Here is a 23,921-nt window from a genome sequence, read left to right as displayed (position 1 = left end):
ATGTTTCTACAACTTGGAGTCCACCTGTGGTAAATTCAATTGATTGGACATGATTTGGAAAAGGCATGCACAGATCTGGGAAAGGGTGCTAACAAATGTCTGCAGCATTGAATGTCCAATAAAACATTCTTAAATGGAAGAAATTTGGAACCACCAAGACTCATCCTAGAGCTGGTCACCCGGCCAAACTGAGTAATCGGGGGAAAAGAGCCATGGTCACGGAGGTGAGTGACTAATAACCCAATGGTCACTGACAGAGCTCCAGAGTTCCTCTGTGGAGATGGGAGAACCTTCCAGAAGGACAACCATCTTTGCAGCACTTCACCAATCAGACCTTTATGGTAGACTGGCCAGATGGAAGCCATTACATAATATAAAAACAGATGACCACCCGCTTGGAGTTTGCCAAAAGGCACCTAAAGGACTCTGACCATGAGAAACAAGATTCTCTGGTCTGATGAATCCAAGATCGAACTCTTTGGCCTGAATGCCAAGCGTCACATCTGGAGGAAACCTGGCACCATCCCTGCGGTGAAGTATGGTGGCGGCAGCATTGTGCTGTGTGGGTGTTTTTCAGCAGCAGGGACTAGGAGACTAGTCAGGATTGAGAGAAAGATGAACGGAGCAAAGTACAAAGAGATCCTTGGTGAAAACCTGCTCAAGAGCGCTCAGGACCTCAGACTGGGGCGACGGTTCACCTTCCAACAGGACAACAACACAAAGCACACAGTCAAGACAGAGCATGTGTGGCTTTGGGACAAGTCTCTGAATGTCCTTGAGTGGCCCAGCCAGAGCCCAGACTTGAACCCGATTCGAACATCTCTGGAGAGATCTGAAAATAGCTGTGCAGCGACACTCTCCATCCAACCTGACAGCTTGAGAGGATCTGCAGAGAAGAATGGGAGAAACTCCCCAAATACAGGTGTGCCAAGCTTGTTGGTCACACCCAAGATCGAGGCTGTAATTGCTGCCAAAGGTGCTTCAACAAAGTACTGAGTAAAGGGTCTGAATACTTATGTAAATGTTATAAGTTTTATTTTTAATACATTAGCATACATTTCTAAAAACCTGTTTATGCTTTGTCATTATGGGGTATTTTGTGTAGATTGATAAAAACATACAATTTAATCAATTTTAGAATAAGGCTAACAAAATGTGGAAAAAGTCCAGGGGTCTGAATACTTTTAGAACACACTGTATACACAGTAGCAGTCAAAAGTTGACACCTACAAGGGGTTCTCTTCATTTGCATTATTTTCTACATTGTAGAACAATAGAGAAGACCTCAAAACTATGAAATGACACATGGAATCATTAAAAAAAAGTGTTAAACAAATCAAAATATATTATATATTTGAGATTCTTCAAAGTAGCCGCCGCCTTGGATAGCTTTCAACACTCTTGGCATTCTCTAAAACCAGCTTCATGAGGTAGTCACCTAGAATGCATTAACAGGTGTGCCTTGTTAAAAGTTCATTTGTGGAATTTCTTTCCTTCTTAATGCATTTGAGCCAATCAGTTATGTTGTGACAAGGTAGGGGTGGTATACTGAAGATGGCCCTATTTGGTCAAATTCCGTATTATGGCAAGAACAGCTCAAATAAGCAAAGAGAAACGACTGTCCATCATTACTTTAAGACATGGTCAGTTAATCCGGAAAATGTCAAGTTTCTTCAAGTGCAGTCGCAAAAACCAATCACTATATTAAAACTGGCTCTCATGAGGACCGCCACAGGAAAAGACCCAAAGTTATTCTCCGCAGCAGAGGTAATTTCATTAGTTACCAGACTCATAAATTGCAGCCCAAATAAATGCTTCACAAGATTCAAGTAACAGACATCAACATTAACTGTTCAGAGGAGACTGTGTGAATCAGGCCTTCATGGTCAAATTGCTGTAAAGAAACATCCACTAAAGACTAAAGGACATCAATAAGAAGTAGAGACTTGCTTGGGCCAAGAAACTCTACAATGGATTTTAGACCGGTGCAAATCTGTCCTTCGGTATGATGAGTCCAAATTTGAGATTTTTGGTTCCAACCGCTGTGCCTTTGTGAGACGCAGAGTAGGTGAACGGATGATCTCTGCATGTGTGGTTCCCACCGTGAAGCATGGAGGTGTGATGGTGCTTTGCTAGTGACACAGTCAGTGATTTATTTAGAATTCAAGGCACACTTAACCAGCATGGCTATCACAGCATTCTGCAGCGATACGCCATCCCATCTGGTTTGCGCTTAGTGGGACTATCATTTGTTTTTCCAACAGGACTATGACCCAACACACCTCCAGGCTGTGCAAGGGCTATTTGACCAAGGAGAGTGATGGAAAGCTGTATCGATGACCTGGCCTCCACAATCACCTGCCCAAAACCCAATTGAGATGGTTTGGAATGAGTTGGACTGCAGAGTGAAGGAAAAGCAGCCAACAAATGCTCAGCAACTAAAGGAAATCCTGGCGCATGCACGTGCACACAGTCTACTTACTTGAGGTCCTGCAGTAGGTCCTTTGCATTGAGCATGGTGATGAGGGATGTGGTGGCCGCTGGGATGATTACGATGGGAGTCCGAGAGCCTTTAATGAAACGAACACAATGTATATGTTTAGTTAATCTATTACCATTTATCACCATTCATCAATAACACTCGCACATACACACTGTCGTAGCAGTACATACCCTTCTTTTGATTTGGTGGGGGTCTGGCTTGGGAAACTGGAGGAGAAAAATAAATAATAAGTGACAGCAAGAACCGATATCCCATTATGAGCCATGTGCTGCAAAAAGTATCAAATTTGACAACAGATGACACACTGAACAGAGGAAATGACAGCTCTGGCTTGTGTCCTGAATTAAGTGAAACGGACAGGCATAAACCAGGTAAAGCTAATGCACTAATTCTCTGATCATTAAAAAAAAAAAAACCTTCAAGGAGTTAGTTTACCTCAGACATGCAAATTTGTAACGATGTCAGTTTGTCTGGTTCCAAGACCAGCTTTAGCCATTGGATCCAATGAGTAGTGGAGCAGCTACTCTTGGTATGTTTTGTATGTTTCACAGAAGCAAAGCGCCGGTCTTTATTGTAGTTAAAACACGGATATCCACAAAGCATCTCTGTCCCGAAATCAGGTCACCCCATCAATATAATCTTATTCATTAAAATCTAAAAGGCAAATGTGATCCTATATGAGCACTCCTACCCAGATCTCATCTAACAGAGCAATGTGTTTGATATGAAGAGCCTTGCGAGCTACAGTAGTTGCAGGCCTAGTGAGACTTCCAAAAATAGATTTGCTGTTTTGTTTTTAACGCTCACATCTCTTTTCAACCGTTTTTCCACCAAGGACACAAAACAGAATTGATCCTACTTTGATTATTAAGAGCTTACTTGACACGAGAGATGAGACACCGTGTTGCATTAATGCAAAAACAAAGAATAAGCAAAAGGGAAAGACATTGAAATTTGGGGTTCACAAATCAAAGAGAAGAAACACAGTGTCATTAAATAGACATAACACTCCAAAATCGAAATGTGTCAGATAGTCATAACTCAAGTGGTCATCGGAGTCCACAAACCAGGCCATTATTAAAGATGCAGCTATATCCCACAATTCAAAATGAATGGAATAATAGGCACCATTTAACTTCCAGATTTGCTGTGCTTCTCTTTTCCATTTTTTGGGGGATTGGAGGCAGCTGGGTCACCTTTTTTTAGCCGTTTGCAGTCCTCTCATTGGCAGAATTAACATCTTTCAGTTGCGCGGTCTGATGGAGCTGGTCTGCCCGGCTCTCCCACACAGCTCCCAGGCAGTCACTTGTCAATCTTTTGAGCTGATGCCAAGCCAGAACACTTGTCTTGTAACTAACCTAAAAACAATGTTTACGCTCTCCTTTTCATGTAGGCTATTTTTGTTTTGATCACATCAGAAGCTCTAGTTTCCCATATGCACCGTTTCAGTCAACTGTGTTGCCGCTCTTGCACCTATTGTGGAAATTGATGTATACTGAGAGAGACTAATTTCTTCAAACAATCACCTTTATTTAATATTGATTAATTATTACAATAATGCAGTTGGTCGGCCACACACTAAAAGGTGTTTTGCCGAGAGCTTAACCTTTTAATGAAAAAAAAAATCTTATAGGGGACCCAAAAATGCGAAGTCATGGTTGCTTCCACCTCCACATGCAGATCGGGGGCACCATCCTGGGTTCATCCTGTGGTCACCTGCACCCGGTGCCATTTCCCAGATGCAAGAATGATTGGACACAATATGGGATTGTTCTACTCCGCCAGGCTCTGTCTATCTCGGGTCACACACATCACATCTACGGAATGCCAGCTGTAGGTAAATTGTCAACTCAAGCCCCAGAGGCCCAACTCAGTCCCACAGACACAGATGAGTACTCATCATAGATATTCGATGCATAAACAGTTTTAAACGTAATCTTGCGGTTGCTTATTTCCTAATGGGGGGGGAAAAAAACGTTATTTGATGAATATTAGGAGTACAGTAATACTTGACATTTTTTGGAAAGCTCAAATTACCCCCTTGATGGTTATGATGGGGAGAAAATCAGAGCTGTAAATGGTTTAACCTGTAGCCAAGGCTTTATAGCCAATATGGTTAATTATGGCTGGCATTGGTTACAATCTGCCACAATACCAATGTTGCCAGCCAAGGTATACCAGGAGATAGTAGGCCTTGTCCAACTAGGCCATCTGAATGTGTACTATGGAAGTTAGAGGTAGCCTAAACATTCATTATTTAATAGAAAAAAAGCACTGACTAAAATGGCTGTGACTAAAACTAGACTAGAATTGTCCAGAGTTTGTCAACTGATAACTAAAACTAAAAGGATGAAATTACTAAAATGTGACTTAAGACTAAATGGTGTTAAGACTAAAACTAAACAAAAAAAGCTGCAAAAATTAACACTGCTTTAAACCCTCCAGTGGCTCAGTGGTCTAAGGCACTGCATCTCAGTGCTATGGGCGTCACTACAGACCCTGGTTTGATTCCAGGCTGTATCACAACCGGCTGTGATTGGGAGTCCCATAGGGTGGCGCACAATTGGTCCAGCGTCGTCCGGGTTAGGGTTTGGCTGGGGTAGGCCCATCATTGTAAATAAGAATTGGATCTTAACTGACTAGCCTAGTGAAATTAAAAATACACTGCTCAAAACAAAAAAGGGAACACTTAAACATCACAATGTAACTCCAAGTCAATCACACTTCTGTGAAATCAAACTGTCCACTTAGGAAGCAACACTGATTGACAATTTCACATGCTGTTGTGCAAATGGAATAGACAATAGGTGGAAATTATAGGCATTTAGCAAGACACCCCCAATAAAGGAGTGGTTCTGCAGGTGGGGACCACAGACCACTTCTCAGTTCCTATGCTTCATGGCTGATGTTATGGTCACTTTTGAATGCTGGCGGTGTTTTCACTCTAGTGGTAGCATGAGACGGAGTCCACAACCCACACAAGTGGCTCAGGTAGTGCAGCTCATCCAGGATGGCACATCAATATGAGATGGGGCAAGAAGGTTTGCTGTGTCTGTCAGCGTAGTGTCCAGAGCATGGAGGCGCTACCAGGAGACAGACCAGTACATCAGGACACGTGGAGGAGGCCGTAGGAGGGCAACAATCCAGCAGCAGGACCGCTACCTCCGCCTTTGTGCAAGGAGGAGCAGGAGGAGCACTGCCAGAGCCCTGCAAAATTACCTCCAGCAGGCCACATGTGCATGTGTCTGCTCAGACGGTCAGAAACAGACTCCATGAGGGTGGTATGAGGGCCCGACGTCCACAGGTGGGGGTTGTGCTTACAGCCCAACACCATGTAGGACGTTTGGCATTTGCCAGAGAACACCAAGATAGGCAAATTCTGGCGCCCTGTGCTCTTCACAGATGAAAGCAGGTTCACACTGAGCACGTGACAGACGTGACAGTCTGGAGATGCCGTGGAGAACGTTCTGCTGCCTGCAACATCCTCCAGCATGACCGGTTTGGCGGTGGGTCAGTCATGGTGTGGGGTGGCATTTCTTTGGGGGGCCGCAAAGGCCTCCATGTGCTCGCCAGAGGTAGCCTGACTGCCATTAGGTACCGAGATGAGATCCTCAGACCCCTTGTGAGACCATATGCTGGTGTGGTTGGCCCTGGGTTCCTCCTAATGCAAGACAATGCTAGACCTCATGTGGCTGGAGTGTGTCAGCAGTTCCTGCAAGAGGAAGGCATTGATGCTATGGACTGGCCCGCCCGTTCCCCAGACTTGAATCCAATTGAGCACATCTGGGACATCATGTCTCGCTCCATCCACCAATGCCACGTTGCACCACAGACTGTCCAGGAGTTGGCGGATGCTTTAGTCCAGGTCTGGGAGGAGATCCCTCAGGAGACCATCCGCCACCTCATCAGGAGCATGCCCAGGCGTTGTAGGGAGGTCATACAGGCACGTGGAGGCCACACACACTACTGAGCCTCATTTTGACTTGTTTTAAGGACATTACATCAAAGTTGGATCAACCTGTAGTGTGGTTTCCCACTTTAATTTTGAGTGAGACTCCAAATCTAGACCTCCATGAGTTGATAAATTTGATTTCCATTGATAATTTTTGTGTGATTTTGTTGTCAGCACATTCAACTATGTAAAGAAAAAAGCATTTAATAAGAATATTTCATTCATTCAGATCTAGGATGTGTTATTTTAGTGTTCCCTTTTTTTTTTGAGCAGTGTACATTTAAAAAAAACTAATAAAAAAAAAACTTTCAGTGTTCATTTCTCCAGGCCAGCATTTGTGATGTCTGCTAGTTTATCAAACCAAGCTCATCTATTAATCTACAAAAGCAGAGTAGTGGAAATGTGTAACATTCTGCCTGTCAGGCTATCTGTTACGAAATCCCTGCCGGAAACCCTTAGCACACCATCTCGCAGCTTTCTGTCGGGGATACAAACTCTGCAACTTTCTATTTGTATTGCTTTGAATCTTTTTAATGAATTTATCTTATTAACACTTTGTTCTAGCTAGCTATGTGTGTAGGTAGCTAATCAAGTAATGCCTTTGTGTAGAGCTATTTAGTAATACCTGTATGTGCAGGTAGCATATCAATATTCAAAATGAGTCCTTCCTTTGTTAATAGCCTTGTTGCTCTACTTGTGCTATCAGTTACTGTATTGTGTACAGTGCATTCATTACCTCTGTTTCTTTTGTTTCAGAAACACTACCTTTCCATGTACATTTAATCCGTGTGTGTGTCAATAAAGTACCCTTGCCTGTGTAACTGAGGTTGCCTTATTCACCTCTAACTGGGGGAGGTGCTAGTGGGTCACAGATCAGCCCAAACGGAGATTCGCTCTTTCATGATCGCTCACAACGTGGACGCACACTACATGCACAGGGCATTGTCATGCTGAAACAGGAAAGAGCCTTCCACAAACTGTTGCCACAAAGTTGGAAGCACAGAATTGTTTGGAATGCCATAGTATGCTGTAGCATTCAGATTCCCCTTCATTGGAACTATGGGGCCTAGCCCAAAGCATGAAAAACAGCCCCAGACCATTATTCCTTCTCCACTAAACTTTACAGTTGGTAGTATGCATTGGGGCAGGTACCGTTCTCCCGGCATCCTCAAAACACAGATTTGTCCGTCGGACTGCCAGATGGTGAAGCGTGATTCATCACTCCAAAAGAACGCGTTTCCACTGCTCCAGGGTCCAATGGTGGCGAGCATGACACCACTCTAGCCGACAGTTGGCATTGCGCATGGTGATCTTAGGCTTGTGTGTGGCTGCTTGGCCATAGCAACCCATTTCATGAAGCTTCTGACAAACAGTTCTTGTAATGAAGTTGCTTCCAGAGGCAGTTTGGAACTCAGTAGTGAGTGTTGCAACCGAGGACATAATTTTTGCGTACTGCGCGCTTCAGCACTCGCCGGTCCAGCTCTGTGAGCTTGTGTGGCCTACCACGTCGCGTCTGAGCAGTTATTGTGAAGTGGAAACGTCTACAAGCAACAATAGAACTTAGTTGCCCAGGGCAGCTCTAGCAGGGCAGAAATTTGACTAACTGATTTGTGGAAAGGTGGCATCCTATTGCAGACTGTGTGCTCGATTTTAAACACTTGCCAGCAACGAATCCACGAATTTGAAGGGGTGTCCACATACACAAACACACACTCCTAAACACACACACACACACACAGAGAATGTGACTTCTCTACACAGCCATAGAGATGCCGAATAACAGAAGGGGATAGAAAAACAGACATGTGATTCATCACGCTGCACAAAGACCGGGGAAGGGGTGACCTTCAGCTCTGGACCTCATGTTCTTTTCATTTCCACGATAACTGCCATGTGTGGGAACAATGACGGACGCTTGATGGCAGCGGCTAAACACTTGTCTGACCGCGTTCCGTGTAGGATGCCGATCACAGAATTGACAGGACGTTTATAACGTTGACGTTTGGCAGCTCTCCTTTCATGAACAATTCCATATACGCATCTAGATCCATAGCCTCCGATACGTTTTAGTGTGATTTGATTTGGGGAACGAATTCATGCGATTTGGTTTATTACTATCTGCTGCTGATGGGATGACTTCTCAAAGTAGAGTGTGTAGGCATTAGGGGTGGGGGCAATTTATAATTTTATTCCCCTCACTTATCTGAAACCGCCATCACCCACTGATTAACTTGTCATTTTTGCAGATCAAATGTTGTTGAGCTACTACTGTCAATATTCATCTTTAGAAATTAGCATGCATTTAGCCAATGTATATATTTGAGCTTCAAATTATTGCAGTCAAAACAGGGTGTGTGAGAATGCACCTCAAGGCTTAAAGAGATTCATAGACTGAACTCTGCAGGGGAGTGAAAGAGATAAGAAACAAGTCAGACATACCACTATAAAGCAACTTGGGGAGTGGAAAATTACTGCTGAGCCCTTAGAAAACTAGAACTATATTTTGCTCCTGCAAGTTTGTATAACTGTATATGCATGGGCTTGGTCTCATGAGTAGGTGTTGATGTAGGCAGTTACATCACTATGGGCAAGCATAATAAAAGCAACTTGGACTTCTCCTATTTTGCAGAACTCGGGAGAGACATCAGTTGTATGTTTGATCTTTGACTTCTGTCTACAGCCGTATTGATTAAAACTGATATGATTTACAAGTGCACATTTGGAGTATTCATTATTAAATAGAAGCCCAAGAAAAGAAGCCCAACAGTGGCTAGCTTCACAACACATAACCCGGTCCGGTCGAGCCTCACTAGCCAGATGAAGCTAGCTGGCAACTTATGTTAGCTTTGGGCAACAGGGTTAAGCAGCTGGCTAGCCATTTGTTTTCATGAACCGATGTTCAATTTCAATAGGCGAACAACAAGTGGCAACCTAGCTAATACTTAATCACAAGGATTCCTAAATCATTGCTAAGAATAATGAAAATGACTGCAGTTTCTACTGGTCATTGTTTTCAGGCTGGTTGTATTAGTGCTTGATTGGTACCAAGCTAAAGCTAGCTACCCCAGAAGTTGCAGTCAAACAAACAATGCTTTTATTACTAACACGGTATTGTAAACACATAATTTGTGACGAGTGTTTGCACAGCTTTGACAGTATCTATTTTGACACGCAATGAGCCAAACAGCGTTCCATAGTATGTATGTCGTGAAGCTAATAGCAGTGACGCTATTACTGTGTAACTCCGGTAGGGCAACATCTGAAAAATAGAGCACTTGGTAGTGTGTACTTGTGCTCGACCAGTCGGCGAAAGCCAACATCACACACGACAGAGAACGGTTGATTCTAAGGGAAATGAATTCCATTCGCCGAGTTGTCTCGCTAAAATGTTCTTACTCTTTCAAATGACTGCTTGACCTACACAGCCGACATTGTGGGCTTGGTTAGGAATGCTGTGTTGCACGTGAAGCGCAAAATCTTTCTTGCCATTATTACGTCATTACGTTATATAGGTATGCACGTTAGCTTTGACATCAGTTTTTAACATCGCCGTTAAACTAGATATCGGCCAATACCGATGTTGGCATTTTTTAGCTAATATTAGCCGATTCCGACATGTTCACCGATATATCGTGCACCTCTAGTTTAGACCAGGAATCCCCAACTATTTGCACCCACAATTTTTTTGCATATACTTTTTAAAATTGTTGGACATAAGACTGAGAATCAAAAAATCAGCACCAAGTGATTAACATTTTGGATATCTTTTCCCAAGTATTCCAACAGAGAATTTTTTTATTTTTTGGTCTACCAGCCACTGTTGCAGGTAGAAATGAAAAATCTACCAGCCGCCCAGATTTTTTTCAACAAAAACATCAAGCGCAACATGCCTGGTCCCAAATTTCACGAGCTGAAATAAAAGATACCAGAAATGTTCCATGCACAAAAAAATGGTTTCTAAGACTGTGTACAAATTAGTTTACATCCCTGTTAGTGAGCATATCTCCTTTGTCAAGATAATCCATCCATCTGACAGGCGTTGCAAATTAAGAAGCTGCTTAAACAGCATGATCATTACACAGGTGCACCTTGTGCTGGGGACAATAGGAGGCCATTAAAATGCTTAGTTATGCCACAAATGTCAAGTTGAGGGAGCGTGCAATTGGCATGCTGACTTCAGGAAGTCCACCAGGCATGTACCAGGCAGATGGTGTTGTGTGAGCGAGCAGTTTTCTGTTATCAACGTGGCGGTGGGGTTATAGTATGGGCAGGCATAAGCTACGGACAACATACACAACTGCATTTTATCGATGGCAATTTGAATGCACAGAGATACAGTGACGAGATCCTGAGGCCAATTGTCGTCCAATTCATCCAGCCGCCATTTCCTTATGTTTCAGCATTATAAAGCACGACCCCATGTCGCAAGAAACTGTACACAATTTCTGAATGCCGAAAATGTGCAAGTTCTTCCATGGCCTGCATACTCAGACATGTCTCCCATTGAGCATATTTGGGACACTCTGGATCGATGTGTTCCAGTTCCCGCCAATATCCAGCAACTCTATGCAAAGGAGATGTCGCACTGCATGAGGCAAATGGTGGTGAAAGTATTCAGACCCCTCGACTCTCTCCACATTTTGTTACATTACAGCCTTGTTCTAAAATGGATTTAGTTAACTTCTCTAGGGTAGGGGGCAGCATTGGGAATTTTGGATGAAAAGCGTGCCCAAATTAAACTACTACTCAGCCATAAAAGCCAGAATATGCATATAATTAGTAGATTTGGATAGAAAACACTGAAGTTTCTAAAACTGTATGCGAGTATAACAGAACTCATATGGCAGGCAAAAACCTGAGAAAAAATCCAACCAGGAAGTGAGAAATCTGAGGTGTGTAGTTTTACAACTCATTGCCTATCGAATATACATTGTCTATGGGGTAATATTGCACTTGCTAAGGCTTCCACTAGATGTCAACCGTCTTTAGAACCTTGTTTGAGGCTTCTACTGTGAAGTTGGGGCGAATGAGAGGGGATTGAGTAAGGTCTCTCCCAGAGTGCCATGAGCTGACCACGCGTGTTCACGTGCGAGTTAGCTTGCGTTCCATTGCAATTCTAAAGATAAAGGAATTCTCCGGTTATAACATTGGAGATTTATGTTAAAAACATCCTAAAGATTGATTCTATACATCGTTTGACATGTTTCTACGGACTGTAACGGAACTTTGACTTTTCGTCTGCACCTAGTGATCGCGCCTCATGAATTTTGATGACTGCGCAAACAAAAAGGGGGTATTTGGACATAAATGGACTTTATCGAACAAATCAAACATTTATTGTGGACCTGGGAGTGCATTATGGTGAAGATCAAAGGTAAGTGAATATTTAATGCTATTTCTGACTTCTGTTGACTACACAACATGGCGGATATCTGTTTGGGTTGTTTTGGTCTGAGCGCTGTACTCAGATTATTGCATGGTGTGCTTTTTCCGTAAAGTTTTTTTGAAATCTGACACAGCTGTTGCATCGGAAAATTCCATGCATAGCAGTTGTATCCTTAAGCAATGTTTATCATGAGTATTTCTGCAAAATCACCGGATGTTTTGGAACTACTGAACATAATGTGCCAATGTAAACTCAGATTTTGATATAAATATGAACTTTACCGAACAAAACATACATGTATTGTGTAACATGAAGTCCTATGAGTGTCATCTGATGAAGATCAAAGGTTAGTAATTAATTCTCTCTATTTCTGACTCCTCTCTTTGGCTGGAAAAATGGCTGTGTTTTTCTGTGACTTGGCTCTGACCTAACAATCGTTTGGTGTGCTTTCGTCGTAAAGCCTTTTTGAAATTGGACACTGTGGCTGGATTCACAACAAGTGTATCTTTAAAATGGTGTAAAATACTTGTGTGTTTGAGGAATTTGAATTATGGGATTTCTGTTTTGAATTTGGCGCCCTGCTGTTTCACTGGCTGTTGATGAGGTGGGACACTAACGTCCCACATACCCTAGTGAAGTTAAGTAAATGTGATTAGAGCATTGGACTAGTGGTTAGAGCATTGGACTAGTAACCGGAAGGTTGCAAGTTCAAACCCCCGAGCTGACAAATCTGTCGTTCTGCCCCTGAACAGGCAGTTAAACCCACTGTTCCTAGGCCATCATTGAAAGTAAGAATTTGTTCTTAACTGACTTGCCTAGTTAAATAAAAGGTAAAAAAAAATTAAAATTGCAAACATTTCTAAAAACTTGTTTTTGCATTGTAGTGTGTGTATTTATTAGGGGGAAAACAATTTAATCCAGTTTAGAATAAGGCTGTAACAAAATGTGAAAAGGTCAAGGGGTCTGTATGCACTGTAATATGAATTGTAACTCAGTAAAATCTTTTAAATTGTTTTAAAATTGTTGTTCAGTGTAAAACAATAAATCCATTATTAAGTAGTAATATGGTATAGTGGCTCACTTTGTAGATATTCAAGTAAATAAAAATAATCTATGAATGAACTTCACTTATTGCACACAGCTCCCCTGCCAGGCAGTGTGGGATATAGGATTCATATTTCTTTGTGCAATTAGCTGTTGTGAAACAAAACCACATAAATACTTTGTAAAGAGATACTGCAGCATTTTTCTAACTCACATGTGCTCATATTTGACTTTTGATTATTTTTATTCACAAATGTAATGCTCGCACTGTAGAGCCTTGCAAATTGACCACCCGCCAACGTGGCTGGTGAAATAGGCAGTATTACCCGCCAATACCTAAATTGACCCGCATTTGGCAGGTGTTCATTTTATTTCCCATTACTGATGCATGTTTAATATGGATCGGTTTGGGCACCCAGGACAGATGCTTATTGGGACGGATGCTTATCCGTGAATCTTACCATCCCTTACGTTTGGCTTAGGTCACAACCTTGAAGCAAACATCAGTTGTCCTGAGAAAGACTAGAAAGTGTTTCAAACGGCAGGAACATGATGCAGTAGTACATAGAAAGCTGTCTACATGTACAGTCATGGCCAAAAGTTGAGAATGACACAAATATTAATTTTCAAAGTCTGCTGCCTCAGTGTCTTTAGATATTTTTGTCAGATGTTACTATGGAATACTGAAGTATAATTACAAGCATTTCATAAGTGTCAAAGGCTTTTATTGACAATTACATGGAGTTGATGCAAAGAGTCAATATTTGCAGTGTTGACCCTTCTTTTTCCAAGACCTCTACAATCTGCCCTGGCATGCTGTCAATTAACTTCTGGGCCACATCCTGACTGATGGCAGCCCATTCTTGCATAATCAATGCTTGGAGTTTTTCAGAATTTGTGGGTTTTTGTTTGTCCACCCGCCTCTTGAGGATAGACCACAAATTGTCAATGGGATTAAGGTCTGGGGAGTTTCCTGGCCATGGACCCAAAATATCGATGTTTTGTTCCCGAGGAACTTAATTATCACTTTTGCCTTATGGCAAGGTGCTCCATCGTGCTGGAAAAGGCATCGTTTGTCACCAAACTGTTGGTTGGGAGAAGTTGCTCTCGGGGATGTGTTGGTACCATTCTTTATTCATGGCTGTGTTCTTAGGCAGAATTGTGAGTGAGCCCACTCCCTTGGCTGCGAAGCAACCCCACACATGAATGGTCTCAGGATGCTTTACTGTTGGCATGACACAGGACTGATGGTAGTGCTCACCTTTTCTTCTGGCAAGCTTTTTTCCGGATGCCCCAAACAATCGGAAAGGGGATTCAGAGAACATTACTTTACCCAGTCCTCAGCAGTCCAATCCCTGTACCTTTTGCAGAATATCAGTCTGTCCCTGATGTTTTACCTGGAGAGAAGTGGCTTCTTTGCTGCCCTTCTTGACACCAGGCAATCCTCCAAAAGTCTTCACCTCACTGTGCATGCAGATGCACTCACACCTGCCTGCTGCCATTCCTGAGCAAGCTCTGTACTGGTGGTGCCTCGATCCCGCAGCTGAATCAACTTTAGGAGACGGTCCTGGCGCTTGCTGGCCTATTGTTGTGAAGCCTTCTTCACAACAATTTAACTACTCTCCTTGAAGTTCTTGATGATCCAATAAATTGTTGATTTAGGTGCAATCTTACTGGCGGCAATATCCTTGCCTGTGAAGCCCTTTTTGCGCAAAGCAATGACGTGTTTCCTTCCAGGTAACCATGGTTGACAGAGGAAGAACAATGATTCCAAGCACCACCCTCCTTTTGAAGCTTCCAGTCTGTTATTCGAACTCAATCAGCATGACAGAGTGATCTCCAGCCTTGTCCTCGTCAACACTCACACCTGTGTTAACTAGAGAATCACTGACATGATGTCAGCTGGTCCTTTTGTGGCAGGGCTGAAATGCAGTGGAAATGTTTTTGGGGGATTCAGTTAATTTCCATGGCAAAGAGGGACTTTGTAATTATAATTGCAATTCATCTGATCACTCGTCATAACATTCTGGAGTATATGCAAATTGCCATCCTACAAACTGAGGTAGCAGACTGTGAAAATTAATATTTGTGTCATTCTCAAAACTTTTGGCCACGACTGTTTGAGTCAACCACTAATTCCAGTCCTTGAGAGTAACAGGTTCTGCAGGCCTGCCCATTAAAAACACACGAGATTCAACCAATAAAGGTCTTGAATCAGGTGTTTGAGTACTGTGCTGTAATGAAACCATGCACACCGCGGGGGGTTCAACGTGATGTGCAAGGTTTTATTCCAACCCAGCTCTAAAAGTTACTTTTTGGGCCAGGGTTGGTGGTGACTGCTGACACAGGGGCTTTGAAATACTGGGAAAGCTGTGTCTACAAAAGGCCTACATTAACACAATGTTTTCATGTCACCTGCTTTGGTGGTGACAGATATACAGACCTGGTCTGGGGACGGGCTGCAGGGCTGGTGTCTGGGCCTTCCTGGCAGACGCTCCCTCCTGAAACACACAAACAAAAACACAACGGTCAACCTACAGCCTGATGAATGAAAAGCCAACCCTACATATTGGCATAGGGTAAGCAAGTTCCATCCAACTCGGACTCGTCTACAACATATTTACAATGCATTTGGAAAGTATTCAGACCTTGACTTTTTCCATATTTTGTTACGTTACAGCCTTATTCTAAATGGATTAAATCGTTATCCCCCTCATTAATCTACACACAATACCCCATAATGACAAAGCAAAAACATGTTTAGAAATGTTAGCAAATGTAATATCACATTTACATAAGTATTCAGACCCTTTACTCAGTACTTTGTTGAAACACCTTTAACCTGTTGAGTGTAGGGGGCAGTATTTAGATTTTTTGGATGAAAAACGTACCCAAATTTAACTGCCTATTTCTCAGGCCCAGAATCTAGAAAATGCATAGAATTGTCAGATTAGGATAGAAAACTCTAACGTTTCCAAAACTGTCAAAATATTGTCTGAGTATAACAGAACTGATATTGCAGACGAAAACCTGAGGAAAATTCAACCAGGAAGTGGCCTCTATTTTGAAAGCTCCATGTTCCTTTGAATGCCTTCCCTCCATTTAAAGGGATATCAATCATATTCCTTTTCCTATGGCTTACCCATGTTGTGAACAGTCTTTAGACATAGTTTCAGGCTTTTATTTTGAAAAAATGAGCGAGAAAGATCACATCGCGTCAGTGTATAGCAGGGTGTCCCCAGAGTTTTTGGCTGTGTATTTGGAATTTTCGTCTGCGATGTCGTGGCCGCTCAAGCCTGTGGATTTCTGAACATTACGCGCCAAACAAATGGAGGTATTTTGGATATTAAAATAATCTTTATGGAACAAAAGGAACATTTATTGTGTAACTGGGAGTCTCGTGAGTGCAAACATCTGAAGATCATCAAATTTAATTTATTGCTTTTCTGACTTTCGTGACCAATCTACTTGGCGGCTAGTGGTTTGTAATACACTGCTCTAAAATAACACATCCTAGAACTGAATGTATTAAATTTCTTTACATAGTTGAATGTGCTGACAACAAAAATCACGCAAAAATTATCCATGGAAATCAAATTTATCAACCCATGGAGGTCTGGATTTGGAGTGACACTCAAAATTAAAGTGTAAAACCACACTACAGGCTGATCCAACTTTGATGTAATGTCCTTAAAACAAGTCAAAATGAGGCTCAGTAGTGTGTGTGGCCTCCACGTGCCTGTATGACCTCCCTACAACGCCTGGGCATGCTCCTGATGAGGTGGCGGATGGTCTCCTGAGGGATCTCCTCCCAGACCTGGACTAAAGCATCCGCCAACTCCTGGACAGTCTGTGGTGCAATGTGGCGTTGGTGGATGGAGCGAGACATGTCCCAGATGTGCTCAATTGGATTCAGGTCTGGGGAACGGGCGGGCTAGTCCATAGCATCAATGCCTTCATCTAGCAGGAACTGCTGACACTCCAGCCACATGAGATCTAGCATTGTCTTGCATTAGGAGGAACCCAGGGCCAACCACACCAGCATATGGTCTCACAAGGAGTCTGAGGATCTCATCTCGGTACCTAATGGTAGTCAGGCTACCTCTGGCGAGCACATGGAGGGCTGTGCGGCCCCCCAAAGAAATGCCACCCCACACCATGACGGACCCACCGCCAAACCGGTCATGCTGGAGGATGTTGTAAGCAGCAGAACGTTCTCCACGGCGTCTCCAGACTCTCACGTCTGTCACATGTGCTCAGTGTGAACCTGCTTTCATCTGAAAAGCACAGGGCGCCAGTGGCGAATTTGCCAATCTTGGTGTTCTCTGGCAAATGCCAAACGTCCTGCACGGTGTTGGGCTGTAAGCACAACTCCCACCTGTGGACGTCGGGCCCTCATACCACCCTCACGGAGTCTGCTCAAATGGTCAGAAACAGACACATGCACATTTGTGGCCTGCTGGAGGTCATTTTGCAGGCCTATGGCAGTGCTCCTCCTGCTCCTCCTTGCACAAAGGCGGAGGTAGCGGTCCTGCTGCTGGGTTGTTGCCCTCCTACGGCCTCCTCCACGTCTCCTGATGTACTGGCCTGTCTCCTGGTAGCGCCTCCATGCTCTGGACACTACGCTGACAGACAGCAAACCTTCTTGCCACAGCTCGCATTGATGTGCCATCCTGGATGAGCTGCACTACCTGAGCCACTTGTGTGGGTTGTAGACTCCGTCTCATGCTACCACTAGAGTGAAAGCACCGCCAGCATTCAAAAGTGACCAAAACAGCCAGGAAGCATAGGAACTGAGAAGTGGTCTGTGGTCACCACCTGCAGAACCACTCCTTTATTGAGAGTGTCTTGCTAATTGCCTATAATTTCCACCTGTTGTCTATTCCATTTGCACAACAGCATGTGAAATGTGTCAATCGGTGTTGCTTCCTAAGTGGACAGTTTGATTTCACAGAAGTGTGATTGACTTGGAGTTACATTGTGATGTTTAAGTGTTCCCTTTTTTGTTTTGAGCAGTGTATTTTGTCTACTGAGAGAGATGTTCTTACATAAACGTTTGGATAGCTTTCGACAAAAAGCTTTATTGAAATCTGACACGCCAGGTGGATTAACAACAAGCTAAACTGTGTTTTGCTATATTGCACTTGTGATTTAATGAAAATTACATTTGAATTTGGCGCGCTGCATTCCAGCTGATGTTGACGTAAATGATCCCGCTAACGGGATGGGTGCATCAAGAAATTAATCGCCGCCTGTCTCGGAGCTCTACGGACAATCCCTTTGACCTCATGGCTTGGTTTTTGCTCTGACATGCAATGTCAATTGTTGGGCATTATATAGACAGGTGTGTGTGCGCGCCTTTCCAAATCATGTTTAATCAATTTAAATTGACCATAGGTGGACTCCAATCAAGTTGTAGAAACATCCCAAATATGATCAGGATGCACCGGAGCTCAATTTCAAGTCTCATAGCAAAGGGCCTGAATACTTAAGTAAATAAGATATCGGTTTATCATTTTTACTAAATTTGCAAACATCTCTAAAAACCTATTTTCGCTTTGTCATCAAGGGTTTAGTGTGTAGACTTAGAATAAGGCTGTAACGTAACAAAATGTTGGAACAAGAGAAGGGATCTGAATACTTTCCGATTGCACTGTATATATTGTCCATATCAAGAGCCTCAGTGTTGTGTATGATGACTGTTGCTCCCTCAGGCCAATTCCCCTTGGAAGGGGTGTGCATCTAGTCTGATGGGAGTGTCTAATTCATCATCTAATGACAGTCCCAGAGCTCGGCTTCAAAGAAGAGCTGTAGAAACATTTACAGGGGGTTGTTAAGTGTCGATCCGGCCAGAACCTGGGACTCAAACCAGTGGTTGTATCACTAACCCAGACCCAATATTCCCTCTAAGTTGCGCGCATTAGAAATAAGCCTGCGAATGAACTTCACTCAGCCCCCCCGCCCCCCTTAGTTAACACTCAATGCTTTTCTTTATGGTGGAAATTGTGATCAAATCAACATTATCAACTTTTAATGCAACATACCAAAACAAACTATGCAAGACTCATTAGTATGCAAAACTATGCAAATGATTTTGTTGTAGGCAGAACGCATCTGATTCTATTGCATTGACATGTAGGACTGTTGTATTTTGAGACAAGCTTGACTAATCTACGTAGCAAATACGGCAGAGGGTAGCATAATTGATCTGATTCTCTGTAATAAATGGTATGGGAATAATAATGCATTTTATTTTTAAAGTGGTTTCTTGCAAACATTTTCAGTCACCTTCTTGTCTGAAGGTCAAGTGGATAAACAAGTTAACGTCAAGTCCTGCATGTTTTTTCCACAAAAGTCTTGTGGAATGTAAGCCTACATTTTACACTGCATGATAGAACAGCCATTTCCATGTTCAAATATTATGGGATGCATTTTGTTTTTGATGGTAGGCCACTCTGGTAGGTCTACATTATGATCATCCACAGAAGCCTATTTGACCACAGTCTGAAACTCAAAGCGGGTACAGCCTCAGTGTTCACAGTAAACACATGCTGGAAGTTCCACAGAATTTTCAAAGTTCAAGTTTGCACTCAGCAGACCTGAAATTTGCTCAGTACAGAAAAAAAGAGGAACCATTTTCCAGAACCTCGGTGGGTCAGTTTTGCATTTCCCCCTAATGGTTCAGGTTAGGATTGGGGGAAGGGAAGCTGATTCTAGATTAGAACCTAGGAGAAACTCCACCCTGAAGCACGTCTTGAAATACTGGCAATGTTGCTTTGACACATTGGTTCCTGTTGGATTTCTACTAGTAGGTTGAATAATTCTTTAGTCTCTTATTTTATTGGAGATGTATGGAACACGGTCCACAGAACTTCATGAAGAGTCACCAGTTGACCCAGTGTTTCCCATAGATTATTTTCCAATACAGTTAGGTGGCAGATTGAATGGTAGGGAAAACTGCTGTGACCAGAGCCATCTGTTCAGAGACGCAGAGTTCGGAGTTATATAGATAGATATGTTTTCATATAATTTTACTCAGAACTCCTAATGCGTCGGCTTCCTGCAGATTTGTCAGTTAACTCCATGAGCAGCAGCACAGACTTGTGAGTTGTAGATGACAGATATGATTCAATAGTTCAGGGCAGAGTCAAGAGAATGCAATGAAAATCCCGGGCCCATGGGCTGTTTTTTAAATGTATTATTGCGGTACATTAAAGTTCTTATGCAATAAATTATGCAAGCCTGTTTTGTATTGTCAAAATAATGAACGGTGAATATTTTATCAGATTAATTTAGCTGTCCAGATAGCGCACATCGTCCACCAATAAAGGCTTGAGTTAGAATGGCGGTTTAATACAAATTTTGTCCATCTAGTTCAAGGGAGAATTTCAATTTCAAATTCCTCGCGTCCTCTCTCTCCAAAATCCATTGGAGGTGGTCAGAGTGGAGGGACGTGTGACTTTGTCATCCAATGGGGTTTGAGGATGAGGAAGGATGCGAGGAGTATTCAAGTATGATTCTCCAAGTATGTAGAAAATATAAGTAACTATTTCTATGTAGGCCTGTACTTCTTTGGTGCCAATTCTTAATGACATTGGTCACCCTAACTCTCAAAATCAGTCAATACTACGCCAATAGTCCTCCAGTCCAGTCAAAAAGTTAGTAAACCTGTATGGGGGGGCCTCTGCCCCTGCAAAGGTTTTTGGTCGATCCCCCTAGAGCTGTTGTCCCTTAATCTCCCTCGCATCTAGTTTCTTTCCCACTGTCTTCTCTTTCCTATTCATGATCTACTGGCCTCACAGACAGATTAGTGAATCAGCAGTTTTGCTGGAATAGTCTGGAAGTCAAGCTGCTTAAACTACATCAACACTGGCCTGACTGGAATGCCAGTCATAGGCCTGCACAACAAGCCACAGAAGAGCCATGCTCTCAACAAGAAATGTAAAGGGATACTTTATTTTTCTTCGGTACATTTAAAAAATTGTAATGATCCGAACCAGGGCCTAAAATTACCTTTTTGGTCCCCCGGCCACTGTGGCAGAAAAAAACAAATAAAATCTACCAGCCACTGAGATTATTTTTTACCAGCCAAAATATTTTTCATATTTACATAACATTTGTAATCAAACCAATAAATAGCAACACCGGACTACTTTAAAATGGCCCGTATATAAAATGCACGTGAATCCCGATTAAAGGGGGGAGAAGGCACATCCAGTAAAAATGGGTCATATTTTTTTTAACCGTTTAGGCTTAGACAAAAAAACATTTATCTTTGCTGTAAGCATGCCTGTCAAAGTGGTGCTCTATGTTCCCTCGCTGACACTGCAGCTGAGGCTGCATGACAGTGAACTTTCAAAGTCTACTCAGACTAGTCTGTACTCTTGGTTATAACAAGTGATAATGATACAATGTAACAAATGCACAAATCTAACAGAAGACTCATCAGGGACTGCATCCCTGCTCGCCATCACGGCTAAATTATATATTTCTAAAACTGACGGAGGAATAGACGCACGTGAAGAGAGGACGGGGAAAAGCAGGTAAGGGCATGTAGGGGATGCAGCTGGCTGATTACAGCTGCCACACATGAAATGCGCATGAAAGTGAAGTGGATATTGGACCTGTGCATACAAGAGACTAGTGGCTGTTGCTTATTAAATTCAACTGAATTGAAACAAAACAGACTTGATAAACATTTTATAACAGGCGCCAGCAGATTTTTTAGATTGGTAGGACAGAAAAAGTCGGTAGTATATAAGACACGGTACTACGGTATTCTAAAATGTTGGTATTATAAGTAAACCTGGCGTTTTGGTACCGTGACATTACAGTGGTACCGGTATACCGTGCAACACTAAAATCTGGTATCGTGACAACACTAGCATACTGTCACCAAGCCTGCAACTATCCATCAGACCATAGAGAAAACAGCCCTGCCCCCCTCAGTAGCCCCCACCAGCTAGAGCAGATGCGACAGAGCGATAGCACAGCAAGAGAGATAGGGAGCGAGGGAGGTTGATAGAGGGGAAGCGTGTGGGGGCAGAAGAGACATAAGCGACACAGAGAGCACCGTGGATGAAGAGAATGTAGCTCGGGTGCTCTACACACACACAGGCACCAAGAGCCAGTGTGCCCGAGTGAATTTGACAATGAGTCATATTTAAAACCAAATGAGGGATCGCTCTGCGCGTGTGGGTGCGTTCGCAGCAAAAGGCATTGAAAAACATGGCAGAGAAGGAACGACACCGGCCAAAGCGGGATCCATAGAAGCAGTCGCACCGTTATTGGGCCATCCCACACAGAGAGAAAAGCAGCGATAAAACGGTAACCGTGAGATGGAGCTGAGAGGTGAGCCAAGGTGTGTGGTGGACAGGAAGAAATAGATAAAACCATTGAAGCTGGCAGCAGCACTGGGCAGAGTCATGGGCAGGTTGTTGTGCCCTAGTAGATGAGAGATGAGGGGAGCAAGCCTGAAACGACTTGAACTGGGGGAACAGGTATGTCTTCTGGTCCGGCGTGCTCAATTACAGCTCAAAAACACACACATGCTCTTACAAGAGCGTATTGGTAGTAAAAGCTGCCATGTACACACTGATGCACAGGTGCTGGCTGCTAGGAAGGAATATATAGCTTAGAGAGCTCGTTTTTGTTTAGAACCTGAGAACACATTGGGGGGTGTGTGTGTGTGTTTAATGTTTCTTTGCATTCCAGAGGATGCCTACATGAGGGATTTGGCTTTTTAGCACCTTTTGTGCGCTCTCACAAACAACCCTTTGTCTGGGGGGGGTATTTTAAGAGAGCGGCATGTAATCCAGTCGAATGTGAGAGAACCCACACCACTCTAGGGGACTAGTTGCCCGAAAATGTGAAAACAGTGCAGTGCTTTCACAGCAATTTAAATTAAACATACTTTTTCAGTTCCGTTGGGTTGCTGTGCCAAATGTGCCCACTTCTTGCTTACACCTTTATCCAAGTATCAATTCCTCCAATTGTCTAAAGGAGCGATTGAGGACATTGATCTTCATAGTTAACTTATTTAGTCCACCCATATATTAGATAGTAACCGTAATCATGCACAAGGGTGGTTCCTTACAAGGAAAGGCACAAATAGCCCTCAATTTAAGAGAGAAGATTTGCTATGAAGTCACTAACAGGATGTTGGTTTCCTCTTCATAACACATCTAAAAGTGAGGGTTTAAAAAACTGATACACATGTAAATACAAGTATAATAATAGATCCTGTGGCATGTCATTAAGAGTAATTTGGTTTATTTTCTCTCAAAAGTAACTGGCTCCAGTTAGACTTGTATGACTCACATGCAAAGCAACATTAGTAGTCCTTTTTTTAATGTAAATTGTAACACAGTACCAGTCGAAAGTGGGTGTCAATATTAGGGAGAGAGGCGCTAAAAGAGAAGGGTGCCACTAACTATTTTATAACGGGACGCTGGCCTTCTAAGCAGAGTTCCTCTGTCCAGTGTCTGTTCTTTTGCCTATCTTAATCTTTTCTTCTTATTGGCCAGCCTGAGATATAGCTGTTTCTTTGCAACTCTGCCTAGAAGGCCAGCATCCCAGAGTCGGCTCTTCATTGTTGACGTCGAGACTGGTGTTTTGCGGGTACTATTTAATGAAGCTGCCAGTTGAGGACTTGTGAGGCGTCTGTTTCTCAAACTAGACACTATTGTACTTGTCCTCTTGCTCAGTTGTGCACCGGGGCCTCCCACTCCTATTCTGGTTAGGGCCAGTTTGCGCTGTTCTGTGAAGGGAGTAGTACACAGCGTTGTACGAGATCTTCAGTTTCTTGGCAATTTCTTGCATGGAATAGCCTTCATTTCTCAGAACAAGAATAGACTGACAAGGTTCAGAAGAAAGTACTTTGTTTCTGGCCATTTTGAGCATGTAATCGAACCCACAAATGCTGATGCTCCAGATACTCAACTAGTCTAAAGGTGGACAGTTTTCTTGCTTCTTTAATCAGAACAGTTTTCAGCTGTGCTAACATAATTGCAAAAAGGGCTTTCTAATGATCAATT

The 23,921-nt window shown here is 42.9% G+C and overlaps 2 protein-coding genes across 9 annotated transcripts in view; one reads left to right on the top strand and one right to left on the bottom strand.

The window, feature by feature from the left end:
- Nucleotides 1–23,921, bottom strand: part of LOC115114129 (parafibromin-like) — a 64,847-nt gene that overhangs the window by 5,102 nt on the left and 35,824 nt on the right. Inside the window, exons 12-14 of the mRNA XM_029642132.2 lie at nt 15,329–15,386; nt 2,674–2,709; nt 2,483–2,570 (exon numbers count right to left, since the gene is read on the bottom strand). Of these exons, the coding sequence (XP_029497992.1) occupies nt 2,483–2,570; nt 2,674–2,709; nt 15,329–15,386 (182 nt within the window). The remainder of the gene's footprint in view (nt 1–2,482; nt 2,571–2,673; nt 2,710–15,328; nt 15,387–23,921) is intronic.
- LOC115114130 (beta-1,3-galactosyltransferase 2-like) overlaps nt 1–23,921 on the top strand; it is a 33,344-nt gene that overhangs the window by 5,787 nt on the left and 3,636 nt on the right. The window contains exons 2-3 of one of the 8 annotated variants that reach the window (XR_010461756.1): nt 2,265–4,340; nt 7,212–7,276. The exons of 1 other annotated variant lie outside the window; for it this stretch is intronic. The gene's annotated coding sequence lies outside the window, so the exon portion shown is untranslated. 6 more of the 8 variants (XR_003861194.2, XR_003861195.2, XM_029642137.2 and 3 more) reach the window with 6 other exon arrangements.

This window comes from Oncorhynchus nerka, linkage group LG9b, assembly GCF_034236695.1.
Source record: "Oncorhynchus nerka isolate Pitt River linkage group LG9b, Oner_Uvic_2.0, whole genome shotgun sequence".
Classification (NCBI taxonomy): Eukaryota; Metazoa; Chordata; class Actinopteri; order Salmoniformes; family Salmonidae; genus Oncorhynchus; species Oncorhynchus nerka.
This window is presented reverse-complemented; position numbering and strand designations above follow the sequence as displayed.